This window comes from Poecilia latipinna, unplaced genomic scaffold (genome assembly GCF_001443285.1).
Source record: "Poecilia latipinna isolate Pla-1442-1.1 unplaced genomic scaffold, P_latipinna-1.0 Scaffold3956, whole genome shotgun sequence".
Taxonomy (NCBI): domain Eukaryota; kingdom Metazoa; phylum Chordata; class Actinopteri; order Cyprinodontiformes; family Poeciliidae; genus Poecilia; species Poecilia latipinna.
In genome coordinates, this window is record NW_015116572.1 from 372 (window position 1) to 16,653 (window position 16,282).

General features: G+C 39.9%; 1 protein-coding gene across 1 annotated transcript; it reads left to right on the plus strand.

The window, feature by feature from the left end:
- Positions 1 to 596: 596 nt before the first annotated feature.
- Positions 597 to 16,141, plus strand: LOC106941958 (cingulin-like; the record flags this gene model as incomplete). The annotated part of the gene is made up of 16 exons (XM_015025115.1): positions 597 to 784; positions 2,893 to 3,025; positions 3,109 to 3,321; positions 5,324 to 5,472; positions 7,906 to 8,005; positions 8,214 to 8,426; positions 8,610 to 8,708; positions 10,157 to 10,417; positions 11,097 to 11,267; positions 11,554 to 11,715; positions 12,597 to 12,686; positions 12,787 to 12,870; positions 12,952 to 13,070; positions 14,191 to 14,299; positions 15,274 to 15,437; positions 15,519 to 16,141. Coding segments are annotated over 16 exons (2,337 nt in total), but the record flags the coding sequence as incomplete, so codon positions are not given.
- Between the last annotated feature and the right edge of the window lie 141 nt (positions 16,142 to 16,282).

Here is a 16,282-nt window from a genome sequence, read left to right on the forward strand (position 1 = left end):
TTGTGTGATTCGCATGAGAATCCAGCTGATGCAATCTACACAAACTGCTCAAACGAGCGTCCCTCTTATGTTATCTTCTGTTAATTATCTCTCTTCTCAGCGAGAAACTGAAGCATCCCAGAGCGGGATCATCTCCAAACTGTCCTTTAGGGGATGAGAAGAAAGTGAATCTTTGTAATCCGCCACTGATAAACCCAAAAAAAAGCTAAATAAGCAGAAGAAGGGAAACATCTGCGAGCCTGGCTTCATTTTTCTTGTCTTCCTCTGTGTGCGCTTTGTTGTAATGACTGTGTAGGAGGATAAAGACGAAGGTTTTACGGGCAGGCTGAGCTTATGGCTGCGTCTCTGAGCAGCATGTGAGGTGGGCGGCGAACACGCTTCTTCTCTCGCTCTGCTGTCAGCGCAGTCGAACATTTTTCTTTTTTATTTAAGGTTCTCAGAACCCTGGCAAGGCTTTCTCGCCCAAAGACTTTTTTTTTTTTGGCTGTCAAAAATTAGGGCAAAGAATCCAAGCAAGGCTTCATTTTTTTTATTATTATTTTTAAAAGTTAAAAATAATGCAGAATGTATAGCATATTTTGCGAGGTCGGCAGTAGCCGTGTGTTGGGACACGTTCTCTCCGCCTCTCTGTCCTTGAGCTCCTTCTCCTCTGTCTCACTCTGGTTTTCTGTGAATATTTTGTGCAGACGGGAGGATCCGACGGAAGCATCAGAAAGGAGAAACTCGAGGATCTTCAGAAGCAACTCGAACGTTACAAGAAGGAACTGGAGCAGGCGCAGGATGAGTAAGGCCACCGTTTTCAAAAAGTCCTCCTCCGTAGTCCATAATAAACTCTTAAGTTTAAACAGTTGTGTTGAAAGTCCTCTGAAAGGAGGAGAGAAATGGTTTCAAACGTTCAAGAAGAAACCAAAACGCTGCCAGAAATCTCATTTACTTTACTAATATCACATTAACAAGACTAATCTTAGCTATTGTAATCACAACAAATAAGAAAAAAAATGACTGCTATAAACAGTGGCTGATGGTTTGCACAAGCAGTAAAAGCACGGTGATGGCGGCATCATGGCACGGTCTGGTGTACTATTGCTGCATATTTATCAAGCATTTCAGGCAATAAGAAAACCATTTTATTCTCTTTTCTGCCTGTGTAATTTTATCCACAGTTCAATATATAAATAAGTTTAAAAAATATATATTCATTTATAACACTTTCCAGCAGAATTTGAAGAGTTTAAAATTTGATCATTTAAACATAGCCTAGGATTTTCCACATTTGTTAAATCTCATGTTATGGTTCTAAATTTTAATGTCTTTTATTGGGATTTACTCTGCTGGACCAACACACAGTAGTGCATAGTTACCACTTCAATTTACCTCATGAAGTTAAAGTGAAGTAGTAAATGGACTGAATTCATACAGCAAGTTTTAGAGAATAGAATAGAAATATCCTTTATTGACCCATAACGGGGAAATTTCTTTGCAACAGCAGCAGAGCAAACAAAGACAGAATATAAGAACTCGTCTCAACAACCACTCAAAATGTTTCACATTGGAGCTACAGTCAAAAAACGCTCAGGTAATCATACTTTGATATGCATATTAATTGGTCATTTGAGGTTAAGTGCCTTGCACATTAACATGTGGCAGAAGATTACTGTCAACTAATTGTCTTTCATTCATGAAGTTGTCAACTTCTCTACCGACTGAATTTCTGTCTTATGTTGGTTTGTTTGTTGTTGTTTTTACATATATTTGGCCCGCTTCACTTTAAACCCTAAATAAAATCAAGAACCTTCCCTAAGTGACGTTATTAGTAAACAGAGTCAACCTGTGTGTGTTTCTGTGTCCCCCAAAAAACTTCTGTAAATACTACGGAGGATTTTCTTATTTTTTCTTTTGCGTTCTCTCGCAGTAACGTACTGATCAGTTCATGCGACGTAATTTGATACTGAAAGTCTTTCTTGCGGTAGCCGGCATACTTTCTGCTATAACATAAGGTTTTTGTAAACTTTATATCCATGTATGTTAATGTCTCATTTGTGAGATATCTGGAGTTTAATATCTTTTTTTTAGGACAGAAATACACCACAAACCTATGTGCAAAATGCAAAAGAAAAACAGATGAAACATGGGCTTTCCATCTCTTTCATTTCTTCTAAGATGTAAACAGAAACTTTCCGCAAGTAGGAAAGAAAGGGGGGAAAAAAATACATATATTTGGACGATTTCTGAGTTATTTTCACGGGGTAATAAAGTCATGTGATGGTTTTTATTGTGTTTTTTTAAAGGGCCGATTTCATGTGCATTTCCATCTCAGCCTTACACAAACCGGCATAAACATGCATTGAATAAATCGATTTTCAATCAGCTTTTTTGCACCAAGGAGTTAAAAATATATAAACACGTTTTCACAGAGGCTCTCTGAATGTGTATGTATTTAAAATTTAAAATACGTTTGTGACTGTATCCAAAAAAGACCAGGGTGCATTTGGTCATTGTGAGGAAATGCAAATCATTTTGTCCCCGTATCCCTAGGGGGCTCCGTTAAAAAAAACAAAAACAGATCGTACTGTTCACTTTACAGTTATGGGCTATTAAATTTAGTCTTGGTTTGTTTCATGAACGCTTCAGAAAAAATACTTTTGAAGTTTGGGGTTGTAACGTGACAAAATTTGAACAGATTGATGAATTACAAATTCTTTACAAAACACCGTAGAAAGTCGATAATCTGTCATTCTGCTTTTGTTATTCTGTCTGAAATCCCAATAAAGCTCATAAAACTGCATAAGAACACGTCAAATCACCGGAAAATGGTTAATATTTGCTGCTGTGTTGCTTTTAGATTATTTTCTCTCACAAAGTGGGTCAAACTAAAAGGCCATTTGTGTTTAGACTTGCTGCAGAGCAAATGGCCAGAGAGGTGGCAGAGTCCCGTCTGCGCCTTCAGGAAGATCAGTTGGCTCATCTTCAGGAAGAGCTGAGGCGGGTTTCAGAGAACCTGCCCCAGTCGGACTCATTCCAGTCGGTACGCACGCTCCACAGCAACACCCGCTAACGCAAAGCAGCGCTTCCCTCCGACAGGCTGACCTGCAGCCGCTCTCTCTGCAGGACGTGACGGACCTGCAGGCCCAGTTGGCCGAAGCCACCGTGTTATACCAGCGGCAGGAGGAGGTGCTCCACCAGCGGGAGCGAGAGCTGACGGCGCTGAAGGGGGCGCTGAAGGAGGAGGTGGAGTGCCACGACAAAGAGATGGAGGCGCTGAGGGAGCAGTTCAGCCAGGACATGAAGAACCTCCGGAAAACCATGGAGGAGTTCACGCAGGTGACTGTCGGACAAATTACAAGATGTTGAAAATCCCAAAAGATGCTGTGCTGCAGGTATTCAATGAAGTGCGTTAATCAATTAGTCATTTCAGCAGCAAGGCAGCTCAAAATGCTTTGCATCATGAAAACACAAAAATAAAATGTAAACAATTGAAGCATTTAGTCAAGTGCAAACGTTAAATTTTTCATTATGTTTCAAAGGAAACTCTAAATAGGTGGCCGTTTATTGTAGACCTAAAGGCACTCAGTGTTTCGGCTGTTTTGCAGTTTTCTGGAAGCTTGTTCCAGATTTGCGGTGCATAGGAGCTGAATGCTGCTTCTCCATGTTTGGCTCTGGTTCTTTGTTTCGCAGAGCAGACCAGAACCAGAACCAGAAGACCTGAGAGGTTCTGGAAGGCTGATATTTAATGTATTGTGGTGCTAAGCCGTTCAGTGATTTATAAACTAACAACAGTATTTTAAAGCTACGTGGAGCCAGTGTAGGGACTTTGCAACAAAACCGATCAGACGAGTGGTAACATCATAATGCAGGGTTCTGTAACCCCACTCCTAGAGTGCCACAGCTCTGTGACTTTTAGACACACCTGAATCCAAAGGCTGAGTCTTCGGCGTGGTCTCTAACCATTCATTTGATCCAGGTTTATTGGAGCAGGGAAGAGTAACACTGGAGGATTTGATCTGAAACCCCTAATCTGTGTACATGACGTCTCTGCATGGCAAAGCCTTCAAAAATCTGTGACAGCCTGGTGTGTAGAACCAGAACCAAATACGGAGAAGCAGCATTCACCTGTTTAGAGTTGAAACATTAATCAATATTCTTATGTGTAACAAGATGTAATACTTAAATTGTTGGCTGTTTGCTCTGTGTTTTTATAATCTAAAGCACTTTGAACTGCCTTGTTGCTGAAATGTGCTTTACAAATAAAATTAGATTTTAGAAAGATGATGTTGGATTTTAGTTTAGTACAAGTAGAGGAGCATAAGTATTAAGATGACACCATCATCCTAAATTACATTCTAATTGTATTTATTCACAGTTTTATTGATTGTGTTCTTCACTGTAACTTTTTTAGCATTTCTGGGTAAGTGTCTGATCTCTCTTTTTTTTTCTTTTTTTTTTAGGCTGTGAGCGAAACGCAAAGCTATAAAAAGCATCTAGCATTCATTAGCGCGTGGTGGGAAGATTTCTGCTCCTATTTTGTGCTTAAAAATAGTAAATTGTGTCTGAAAAGCTTCGGCGCCACAATCCCAATTAATAATTAACAGATTTCTGATCTGTTATCATCACAGCAACGCGCGCGTCGTTGTAAAGCGGCGTCAGATCGTCTTTGTGCACAGGTGCAGCGGTGAGGGACAACCGTCAGGTTTCACCTGTCAGGCGTTTAATGACTTATTAAGGGAACATTAGCTCTGGCTTTGATGCTGCATCTGCATCCAGGCTTTTTCCTTGTCATTCTGTTTAATGCATCAGTTCGCTCTCAGCATTCAAACCGCGGATATGTGGGTCTCTTGAGGTCAGAGCGAGAGAGAGAGAGACAGAGAGGGGGAAGAAAACTTTGCAAGTTCTGATTGAGATGGAAAACTTTCTCTTTTAAAACTGTCTGTTTCCGTCGGTGAGGTATTTTTGGAGAACTGCAGTTTGGGGTGCGGAGGGAACTTGAAGAAAATGTGCAGGAATAGATTAAAATTGAGATCCTTGAAAAAAGTAACATGTTAAAAAAAAGCAATGAGAGTGCAGGATGGAAAAAACTGCAGCCTGACTGCAAGAAGTTTTTTTTTTTTTTTTTTTTGATGAGCTGATTTACTTGGCAGTAGCAGGATAAAAGTAGTCGGATTCCTGTTTACGATGACAGCACAACACATTTTATTTAATTTATTATTTGCTATTCCTCTTGTAGAGCGTACTAATAAAGCTTCAACTCGACGCATCCCAATAAAAACTGCCTCCAATTAGTCTGACATGATTTTTCTGCACATGTTGTTTGTTTTTATGCGATCAGTCGCAGGAGCAGATCGAGGAGGAGCGCGAGAAGGTGAACGCCTCCCTGTTGACGCTGGAGGAGGAGCTGGAGAGCAGCAGGGAGCAGGGGGAGCAGTGGAGGACGGAGCTGGAGGCCGCCACGCAGAAACTGCACAGCACCAGAGAGGAGTCAGTGTCTCTGAAGCAAAATAAGATCCTGATCAATGACGGCAGGAAACGGATATTTAACGTCTGAGCACAAGAGACCGATTCTTACTTTGTTTTTGGACGTTTTGTAAAAAATGTTCCGACGGAAATCATCACTTATGGTCTTGGAATATTTCTACAAAATCTTTAAAACAACCACCAGATTTTAAATTCAGATTCAAACATCAGAAAAAACATGTTTTTTAAGTCGTCCAAGCCTTTTAAAATCATAATTATCATTATTATAATTTGTTTTTTTTTTTTGCTATGTTTTAGCTTTCTGATTTAATTTTTAATTTGGCAGGAACCGAGAACAGCCCTGCAGCCGAACGTGAGAGAGAAAATCTGTCCTGCTGTTTGGGTTTGAGTAGATTTAGCTCGTTTTTAATCAGAACCTGTGATTTACCCCCTGAAAATCCCATCGGATTATAATCACCCTCCACACTTGGTACACCTGGGTAAAATGTGTAAAAAGCCTTAAAGTGGTGTTATTATCCCTCACTGGGGAAAAAAAATAAATAAAAATACAAGCTCTCACGTCCAGTAAGAGGAAAACACCAATAAATACTTCTTTGTTTTTATAACAGACTCACTGGTTCTGCAGGTTTTTGCATAAAAACCAGAACGAAAGTTGTCTTTTCATCACCCGAGTGTTTTCTATTGGAATTAGATCTAGAAACTGACGTGGCCGTGGAGGAAGGTTGTTTTTGTGTCTGCTGACCTACTTGTGTGTTGATTTGTGGGTCATTATTTCCCTGAAAGATTCAGTCATGACCCATTTCTCATTTCTGTCTGAGCTGCTCCGGTACGTCAAATAGTCTGAATTTACCTTCCACTCAAAAAAAAGTTGCCTTTTGGGGAGAAACTGGCCCATACCATCACAGATACTCTGCCGTACTCAAGAGTGGATTTTAGGTGCTTTTCCTCTCATTTCAAACCAAATGCACCTGGAGCTACTGATGCTGAAAAGTTCAATCTGACCCAAAGGAACTGCTTCAGTTCATTACAATCAGTTCATGTCGTTCCTGAAATGCTCGCTTGTCTTTCTGCATATTAACATCCCATATTTAACTTTTTGTTGACACTGATCCACTTTAAGAAAGTAAATGACAAATTTAAAAACATGTTTTAGTCAAAGTTAATAATATAATAATATTTCTTCCTTCCACTTAATTTTAGATAAAGTTTGGACTTTACCTAAAACTTTTACTGCGGGAAATTTTTATTTTGGGGCTTTTTAAGCATCTTTACTAGGGTTGATGGTATGTGTGAAGAGCGCCGAGTCCGTATTGATTATTAGATCAGTGAACCGTTACTAACAGTAGAAAAACCCAATCATTGTGTTTTAGAAAGAATTCTGCTTTCAATCACAACTTTTATAAATTATTTTTACACATGATCAATCATATTTTATTTGAATCCATTCTTTCTAATATTTCATTGATTTAAAGTAAATGTGTGATGCATCTTAGTTTATGATAAAATAATGTGAGGATAAACATTGGATGTGGTTCCTTTGACGTTGGTTTAAGGTTTGATTTTATTTCAATCAGCCACAACATTAATATATTGAACATTCATCTGTTTCTCTTTAGCTTCTGGCGAGTCCCACATGTGACATTCGTGTTGGTTTGTTCTCTGTGTTTCTTTTATTGGTGGAAACAAATATGTTTACAGCAGATTGTCCTTTAAAAATACATCCGGTAAAATGTTAGGTTTTTTTCTGAACAGTGACGACCCACCACAATGTTTGAGTGGGAGGTGGACACCAGAATAGGACTAGAGATAGACAATAAATCAATTACAATAAATATATCAAATATTCACTGAAATGGTCCAGAACCGCATGGCATTCTGGGAGATGTAGGCAGAGGAAAGACTTTAGCCCCTCAACCTTTCATGGCTAGCTTAGCAAGGTTGGTGGAATCAACTGACTCGCTCACTCTTTGGTTACCTAGCAACAACAGTTTCAAGTTCCCCACCAACTGTGGTTGCCTGGCAACAACCCGTTGAGTAACTGACAGCAGCAGTTTGAGGTTTTATCACTGTGCCTCATAACTGCTTAAAAATATTTTTAACAAACATAATGAAGTGAAAACTGTGTATAAAACAGATTTAGTTTAGTTTTGTAGTATTTAAGATATTTAAAACAAAAAACTAATCAATAACTATTGATATCAACTGATATGAAAAGCTTATATTGTGAAAAGTTTTTCAGCCACATCATCATGAGACATTAAAAAATTCTAAATTCATATCTGAAGTTTAATCTCATCGTTTCCTGCTGCCAGGTTTGGTTCATATTTCAGTGGTTTAATGTTTTGGCTGATTAATAGAAGTTAATTCTGTTTGTTTAAACAGCATCATGGGATGCAAGTTGTAAAAAAAAAATAACGCGTTGCTTTTTGTCCGCAGACTAAAAAAGTCTCGTTTGGAGAAGGAAAAAGTTGAGGCCTCCCTGAAGGACCTTCAGAACAAAAAGCCTGTGTCTGACGATGCAAACGTTTTAAAAGAGGTAATTCAGACCGCAATCATGGAGCTAAATGATGATTGTGTGGGTGAACTTTTGTTGTTTTTAAAGTAAACTTTTTCAAATCTCCCATCAGCTCAACAATAATTGTAGCTTTTCTCTTCAAATCTCTCACATAAAACTCATTGCTATGCGCCTTGGCATCTTCCTCTTGACTCAAACGCATTATCTGTCTCTGATTACTTATCCTAAGGAGCTCCGGCGTTGCCATGACGATCTAAAGCGTACCCGCGCCGATCTGGAGAGACAAAGGGGCGAGGCGGAGGAGAAAGCCGGGGCACTCGAAGCCCTGAAGAAGGCAAGCGGAGAGAAGGAGGCCGAGCTTCTGTCGGAGATTAGCAAGCTGAAGGAGCAATTTCTGAAAGACAAGGGCGAGCTGGAAAAGGCCCTCGAGATGGCGAAGGAGGTGAAACATCATCTGAACAAATGAGCTTGATGACACCATTTTGAGGATGGAAAAAAAAAGAGATTATTTTTCTCATCTACTGTGCAAAACAGAAAAGAAAGAAGTGCCAAAAATTACAGAAAACATGCATAAGAAGCCATTTGACTTATTTTCTTTACCCTTGTTTCTCACTCTTTCCTGCAGTCATCTATTGCATCAGCAGGGAAGACTGTGGTGGACGGCGGCACCAACGAGGAGCTGCAGCAGGAAAACATTCGCCTCACAGACAGGCTGGCCCGCATGGTACTTCACAACCACGAAACAATAAGACATGCATGCAGAATTATGTAAACACAAATACTACAGGAAACAAAAGGACGTCCTCCTACATGGGCTCTATTTTCATCCCAGAAAAATGAAGTAGATCCTATCCGGAGAAAACTGAGCTGAGAAAATAATCCTTCTGCGAGGAATTTGCATAAGATGCGTGTTATTGTCCGTGTTTACTACAAAAGCATCACGTTGCATTTGTTCAGCATGCCTTAATCCTGTTGTTTGAGAATAAGTTGGAATATACGGAGCCTTGCTTGCTTGCTTGCCTTGCTGAACCGTTCAGTCCCCTTGGTATTTTTCAATATTACAACCAAAACGTTTGGTTTATTTCATTGTGATTTTACGCAATGGACCAACACAAAGTAGCTTGTATTTGTAAAGTGGAAGGAAAATGATTCATGGCTGCCACAACTCAGTACATCAAGAGACCAAAGGTTGTTTTTTTTTACTCATTCCTCTTTGCAAAATAGACTGAATGGAGGCCATTTTGAAACCGACATTTTCAAGAATTGCCACATATTCTAAATTTGATTTGGGTCTGGACTTTGACTGGTCCATTCCAATACCCACACATGAGTTCATCTAAACCATTTAATCGAATCTCTGGCTGGATGTTTAGATTTTTCCGCCTGGAAGGTGAACCTTCATTCCAGTCTCGAGTCTTTTTCAGTGTGTTATAGGTTTTCTTTCTGGATTGTGCATTACCACAGCATGATGCTCCCTCTGCCATGTTTCTTGGTAAAAATAGTGAGTTCAGATTGATGCAGTTAATTTGGATCTGCTACATGCTACTGCATTTAGCAGATTGAATGGAAAGTTAAATTTTGGTGTCATCTGAATCAGTTTCCTTCCACTTTGCACTTTTTGTTGGTCTACCACAAAAAAAAAACACAACGAAATACATTAAATTAGTGTTTTTGCGAGAACAAGTAAACAACGAAAAAGGGTGTGACTAACTTTGTAAAGTATCACTTGCAGTCGTAAGTAGCTACACATTACAAATGTGCAGAAAACTTTGTTGATATTCCACTAATGTAAAAAAAAATAATTTTTGCAATTGCAGTGTTTCCATTAAAAAGGAAAAACATGCCGCGCCATTATCCTCTTTACTACCCGTTGTCTCCTTCGTCTTTTCCACCAGTAGTAACATCCAGTTGTTGATCGCATGACTCGTGTTATGCAAAAAAAAGTGTTTCCACTCAGTTTTAAACTATTATACCTTCATCATCCTAGCGCAAAAACTTTTTATTGAAAAATATGATTTTTTTTTTAATTGCCATGATTACAAACGCAGCTATTGATTTAGCTGTAACTTTAGAGTGTGCATATTTTTTTAAAGTGTAATAAATACATGTTTTTATTTCCTAAAACGCCATCTGTAAATCCATCTGCCTCAAGTGTTTTGTTTTCTTGTCTAGCAATCAAGGCTTCAATCCAGCGTGCCGCGCAGCTCGGATGCTGAGGAGGAGCTGGAAGCCCTGGAAGACGAGAACCACTCCCTGAAGACTCAGCTGGAGGAGGCCAAGAGAGGCGCCACCCGGCTGAGCAAAGAGCGGGACGACCTCACCCGGCGGCTGGAGGAACGAGACCTGGAGAGGGAGGCGCTACGACGGGGCAAAAGCGACCTGGAGGAGCAGAAACGGCTGCTGGACCGATCTCTTGAGAAGATTAACAAGGAGGTCAGCGTGTGTTGGTTAAAGGGAACTGAAAAGTTCACATTTTGCGAAATTTTAATCTTCCATTTGGGTTTCTACTTCTTATAAAAACAATCCAAGCGCTTAAAAAAAAAAAAAACACCCAGCTATTTTTTGGCAATAAGTTAAAGTTTGTTTTGGTGTCTGGAAAATGAACCATTTCAAAAACCTCCCCATTGTTAAGTCACAATCGACGGGCACTGTGCCATTACCATGAGGACCCAAGTGGAGCTCCAGCATGTTTGCTCAGCTAGTTTTACCTCTGTGTACAATGGCTGCTGGAAAAGACAAGTGTTTTGTTGTTGATTTACCATCCAGAAACCACTTGCAGAATTCTTGCTGGTTGTGCAGGAGGTTCCACTTCTGCTTTTCAAAGATGTACAGTTGTATAATTGCACATCTGTTTGCAGCCATTTTCATGTGTGAGAGTAAATGTTGAGTAGGGAGGCATTATTTGGATTTTGAAGTGGCAAGAGGCCCCAAAACATCTCATTCTGAAAGGAGATCTAAATACGCAGAACTGATGAGACTAAAATCTCATTATCCAAGAACGATTTTGTGCAAAAAAAATTTAACACCTATCCTAACCTGTTCAAAGAAGCCCAATAAGTCACCTCTAAGTGTTTTTAGCCATCAGTGCCTTAATTTCTCCTCCTGCTCTCAGATGGAGTTGATGATGGGAGATTCTCGTCAGTCGGTGGCCACCCTGCAGACGCAGCTGGATGAATTCAGGGAGCGATCGAGGAAAGACCTGCTGGAGGCGCAGCGAAACAGCAAAGACCGGCTGGCTGAGCTTCAAAGGGCTCAGAATAACCTGAAGGCCCAGCAGGAAGAGGTCAGGAACATGTTTCAGCAGAAATAAATAAAAAAAAAACCACACTGTGCATATATTCTTTATATACTGAAGGAATGTCCTTTTGCAGGATGTCTTTCACTTCTATTTTGTAGTTATTTTTATTTTGAATTTTTGTGATTTTCCTATAATTATGTTGAATGTGTGGACCCCAGGGAACTGCAACTAATAGGAATCCAAATAAAAGAAAGACAGTTTTTCTTAGATCATAGAATATAAGAATCCTGCAAGATTTCACAAATGACAAGACTTTGTTTTGCTTTTCCAGGTTTCTCGTCTTAAGAAGGAGCTGTTGACCTGCAGCGAGGAGAGAGACAGCGCTCAGCTGGAGAGAGATCTCCTGAACAACCGGCTGAAACACTTGGAGAATGAGCTGGAATCTGAGAAGAGCTCCCACTCAGACCGAGGCCGGGAGATCCGGGGCCTGGAGGTGAGACCGCTGCGGTCAAAGGTCGTGACAGGTGGAGTCTAAAGTTAGATGGGAGTAAATCAGGATTGTGGGACAAATGGTGTTCACCTCTAAAATAATAGGGTGTGTGAGACAGAGGTGGGACCAAGTCAGGGTTTTGCAAGTCTCAAGTCTTTGTCCTCAAGTCCTGAGTCTGAAACTTGGAATTTCAAGTCCTTTTGACTTTTTTTTTAACAATGTTGCAATTATTTGTTAAATGTAAGTAAGTAGTAGCATCAACGTAGCCTGAAGTACACTTGCTAATAACACGAAGTCAGCTAATGTCTGCTATCTCTTAGCAAAAGAAAAGTACTGCTTACCGTTCTTTGTGCAACTTAAAATGTGGAACAAAGTTGGAAGCTGTTGCATCTCCATCTGAGATCCTCTTCTTGCAGGTTTTGCATGTTGTACTCGGTTTTTAGGTGGATACGTCATAATTCATGTACCCAGAAGAAATTACTCACGGGAGCTCATCTGCTCTGAGTGTTTTTCTTTGTTTTGTTTTGTTTTTTAAATCTCATTAACTTGATTTGTTGTGCTGCAGCTTATCCACACATAGATACGGAGTGCGGAAAAACAGAGGGACGGTCTCCGTCTGTTAATAGGGAATGAGTGAAATTAATTAATAGGGGCCCACTTTAAAAACAATATTTGTTTTAAGCTTTAGAGTTTGGGCAAAATATCAAGTCTTTTCAAGTAAACAGATACAAGTCCAATTGAAGTCCCAAGTCATTGGTGTAAAAGTGAAAGTTGGGTGTAAAGTCTTAATATTAATGACTCCAGTCCAAGTCATGTGTCTCGAGTCTCCACCTCTGGTGTGGGATGAAGCATAGTCTGTCCCTGAAGTGTGAAGTTGTTCACAGGATAAAATCAAGACGCTGGAGATCGAGCTGGATGAGGAGAAGAGCGGCGTGGAGCTGCTGAACGATCGCATAACCAGGAGCAGAGATCAGGTGCAGCATGACATTTGAATACACAAATAACCAGGAGGCGTAAAGGCCTGAACCGTCCACTAACACCAGCCACTGGTTGTCTCCGTTTCCCTCCACTCAGGTGGACCAGCTTCGCTCGGAGCTGATGCAGGAGCGCTCAGAGCGACATGACCTGGAGATGGACAAGAGCGCCCTGGAAAGACAGGTATGCCCAGGTCCCCTCAGCAGCTTCTTCAAGGAGGTCTGCTTATTGATCTTCTTCTTCTTCTTCTTCCCTTTCTCACAGGTAAAGGAGCTCAAGTCCCGCCTGGCTGACATGGAGGGTCAGAGCCGACCCACAGCTGGAATCACGCTGCTGGAGAACAAGATCCAGGAGCTGGAGGAGAGACTCCGCAGTGAAGAACGGTACATGACAAAATAATACTTCTCATCTTCAAAAGTCAGCTGACTTCATTCAGTCTGCACAACTTTATATCAACTCTTGGAAATTGTTGATTTTGTGCTGAAACATAATCAGATGGAAACTTTGACGACATAAGTAGAGTAAGTTGGTAGAAAAAAATGCAACATACAATTAAGGGAAACTAATAGAATAGACAACTATTACAGACAAAAGTGAAAATTAAGAAGTGACTGGATAAATAAGCAGTTAACTGGTTAAATGTATGAAGAGTGCAGGAAATAATAAAAAGGGGATTTTAACATCTAAATTCATTCTTCATTTCTGAGTTTAGGTTGTAATCATCATTTTATATGCATGCATGTCTGAATTGGATAAATATCTAATGGTCTGTAAGGATAATCCAGTAGAGGGCGATAAAGTTTACAGTAAAAATATTAGAGGATTTTTTTTCAGCATTTCCTGTCAACTTCTTGAGCTTAGTTTAAAGATTAAAGAAGTTTAAAATCTTGTCTTTGAAGACAAATGAAATCATCTCCACTGTTGTAATTTCTAGGCTCCTACATCATTGTTTTTAAAATCTTTGATTACCAAGTCTTCGCCAATGCACCAAAAACATGGATTTTAAAAAGTTAAGGGTTTTTCTATCCCTCTCTGATTTTCTGCTGCATGGATTCAGAAATGCAGCTGAAAATGACATTTTCAGTTGTTTTTGATAACAGTATGTCCTCCAATATAAAAATGGTCGTTTGTATTCACTCGGGTTATCTCAACATTTGTTTTATGATCTGAAATATTGAAGCAGAGAAATATTTATTTTTAAGTTATGCTAAACAATTAAGTCATTTTCAGTAATGCTACTAACAGAGAAACTACAAACAGCTGTCCAAAGAAATATTCTAATCAAAAAAGTTTGCTCTTTAGTAAAGAATCAGAAAATCCAATATACTTTTTGTAATTAGTTCAAATCTCTTAAATAGTTTTGGGTTTCTTTTAGCTCCTGGGCTCCTCATGGAGTCCCACACCTGCTGTCAATGTAATGCACCAATAAATTACTAAACAAATCCCTTAGACAGTCATATTTTTGGTCCATTTCCAATTTGCCAATCAATTCCCTACTTATAGGGAGAAGACGAGCATCCAGGCGTCCCAGAGACGAGCGGAGAGGAAACTGAAGGAGCTGAACGCCACATTGGACCAGGAGAGAAGCCAGCATATCGAGCAGAGGGATCAGGTAAATACTCTGGTTTCAATGCAAATTACATTAAGTCTAACTATTTCATTTCAATATTGCGTTGCTTTCCTGTGTTACCTTGAATGGATGTATATCTAACACCCTGTTTTAAAAGTGATTAAATAAAATTTACCTGTCACATTTGTCCTTGCTTTTTGGCATCATCTCTTAATTTTTCTGCGCTGTGCCCTCCGCTTTTTAGTCATCACAACGTCGCCTTCGTAGCAAATCAGTCTTCTTCTTCTTATTCTTTTGTAATTATTTTTGTTGAGTATTTATATTTCAAAACAGAATCAAATAAAAGTAATTTTGCATCCTTAATCTGGACTCTGGGCCGTTTTTCTTTCCCGTTCTTCGTTCCCTCCGCCATCTTTACTCGTGTATCAACTGACTATCCGGTTAAGGATGGCCAGCAGCGCCCTCTGTTGGATGGCGGCCAAACTACAACATTGACAAAAGGTCTAAACGAGATCAGACGTTAACCGAATGGAACACATTTTAACCTAGTAAACCATTAATCGACAATTTATTGTTCAAAACATGAATGTCAAATATTATTCATCTGCTGCAGATATTTTTTTTATTTATTTAAATGGGCAACTTTCATTGTTCTTGTTAGGTGTAGGGATTTTTTGGAGGGTCAGATCCCAGAATGGTAGGGATGAAGGATCCAAAGTCCCAAAATATTCCTAAGACTCCAAGAAGCATCGACTCTTATTAATAGAGTTTAAACGAAGTATAATAAACCATAGTTTCTTTACTTTTTAAAGACTAATTGTATGTGCTCTCCTCCTTACCCAACCCCAACCTCCCTCAGTCACTAGAATGACCCTTGACCTGTGGTGTTCTTCCATATTTCTGCCACATCATCTGTAGCCTACCTGTCATTCATGTCTTCCCAACCGCCCACGTCTTCACCTTTAACCTCCTCTGTTCCCCTCTAACCCCCTTCCTCTTCCTCTGTCCCCTCCCAGCTGACCCTCCGTGTTAAGGCCCTGAAGCGTCAGCTGGACGAGAGCGAGGGAGAGGTGGAGCGCTTGGAGGGAGTCCGCCGTAAAGTCCTCAGAGACCTGGAGGAGCAGCAGGAGCTCCAGGAGGCTCTCCAGGCCAAAGTTGCGGCGCTGGAGAACGACCTGAAGTAAGTCTCGGCCGTATCGCAAAGCTTTTAAACATGTCTGCCGAGTGCTGATTGATGTTTCCGCTGCTTTTCTTCTCTAAGGCGAAAGTCGCAGCAGACTCATCGCACGGCTCTGACATCATCCGTGTTGAGCTCCGACGAGGAGGACGGCCTTCCATCTTGAGACGACCACAAATAATAAATTTTAAGAAAAGGAAGAGAGATTAAAGAAATCTCACCTGTGAAAAACCTGACTTTTATTATTTTATCACTCTGCTGTGTTTATGATTCCTTCAGAAATGTTGTCTTTTATCTGTGTTGGTTTCTAAAGATTAACGGCATGTTTTTAAAAGTTTGACTGTCCTGTGTGTTTGTTATAATTGCAGCGACAGCACATTGCTGCAACATATTCGGGTCAGTTTTACTTCTCAACCAAAAAGAGACCTGTATGTTTTATGTATGAACGTTTCCTTGCATGATAACTTATATCCTTCAGTTGCAGCTTCCTGCATGTCTTTGTGTTTAAAATGAACTTTTTTTTGTTTGTTTGTTTGTTTGTTTTTTACGGTTTTGACTGTGACAGTTTGGGGCCAATATTCGGAGCCTGTGTTTTTACACTGTTACCTGTTCCTAAAGACAATCAGTAGCAAATAAACTTCTGCATGTATCAGATTTTATAACTTTCAACCACAAAATTAAATATTAAAAAACTTAACACACACTCATCTTTGCCATGATTGCTGTCCTGTTTTTAAAATTTAAACACAGAAATTGGATACGTAACTTTGACCGAATACAGAGCGACAAAATGATCCACATCGACAAACATTTTTCCTTTTGTAGCCATTAAAAAAGTTGCTGGTATT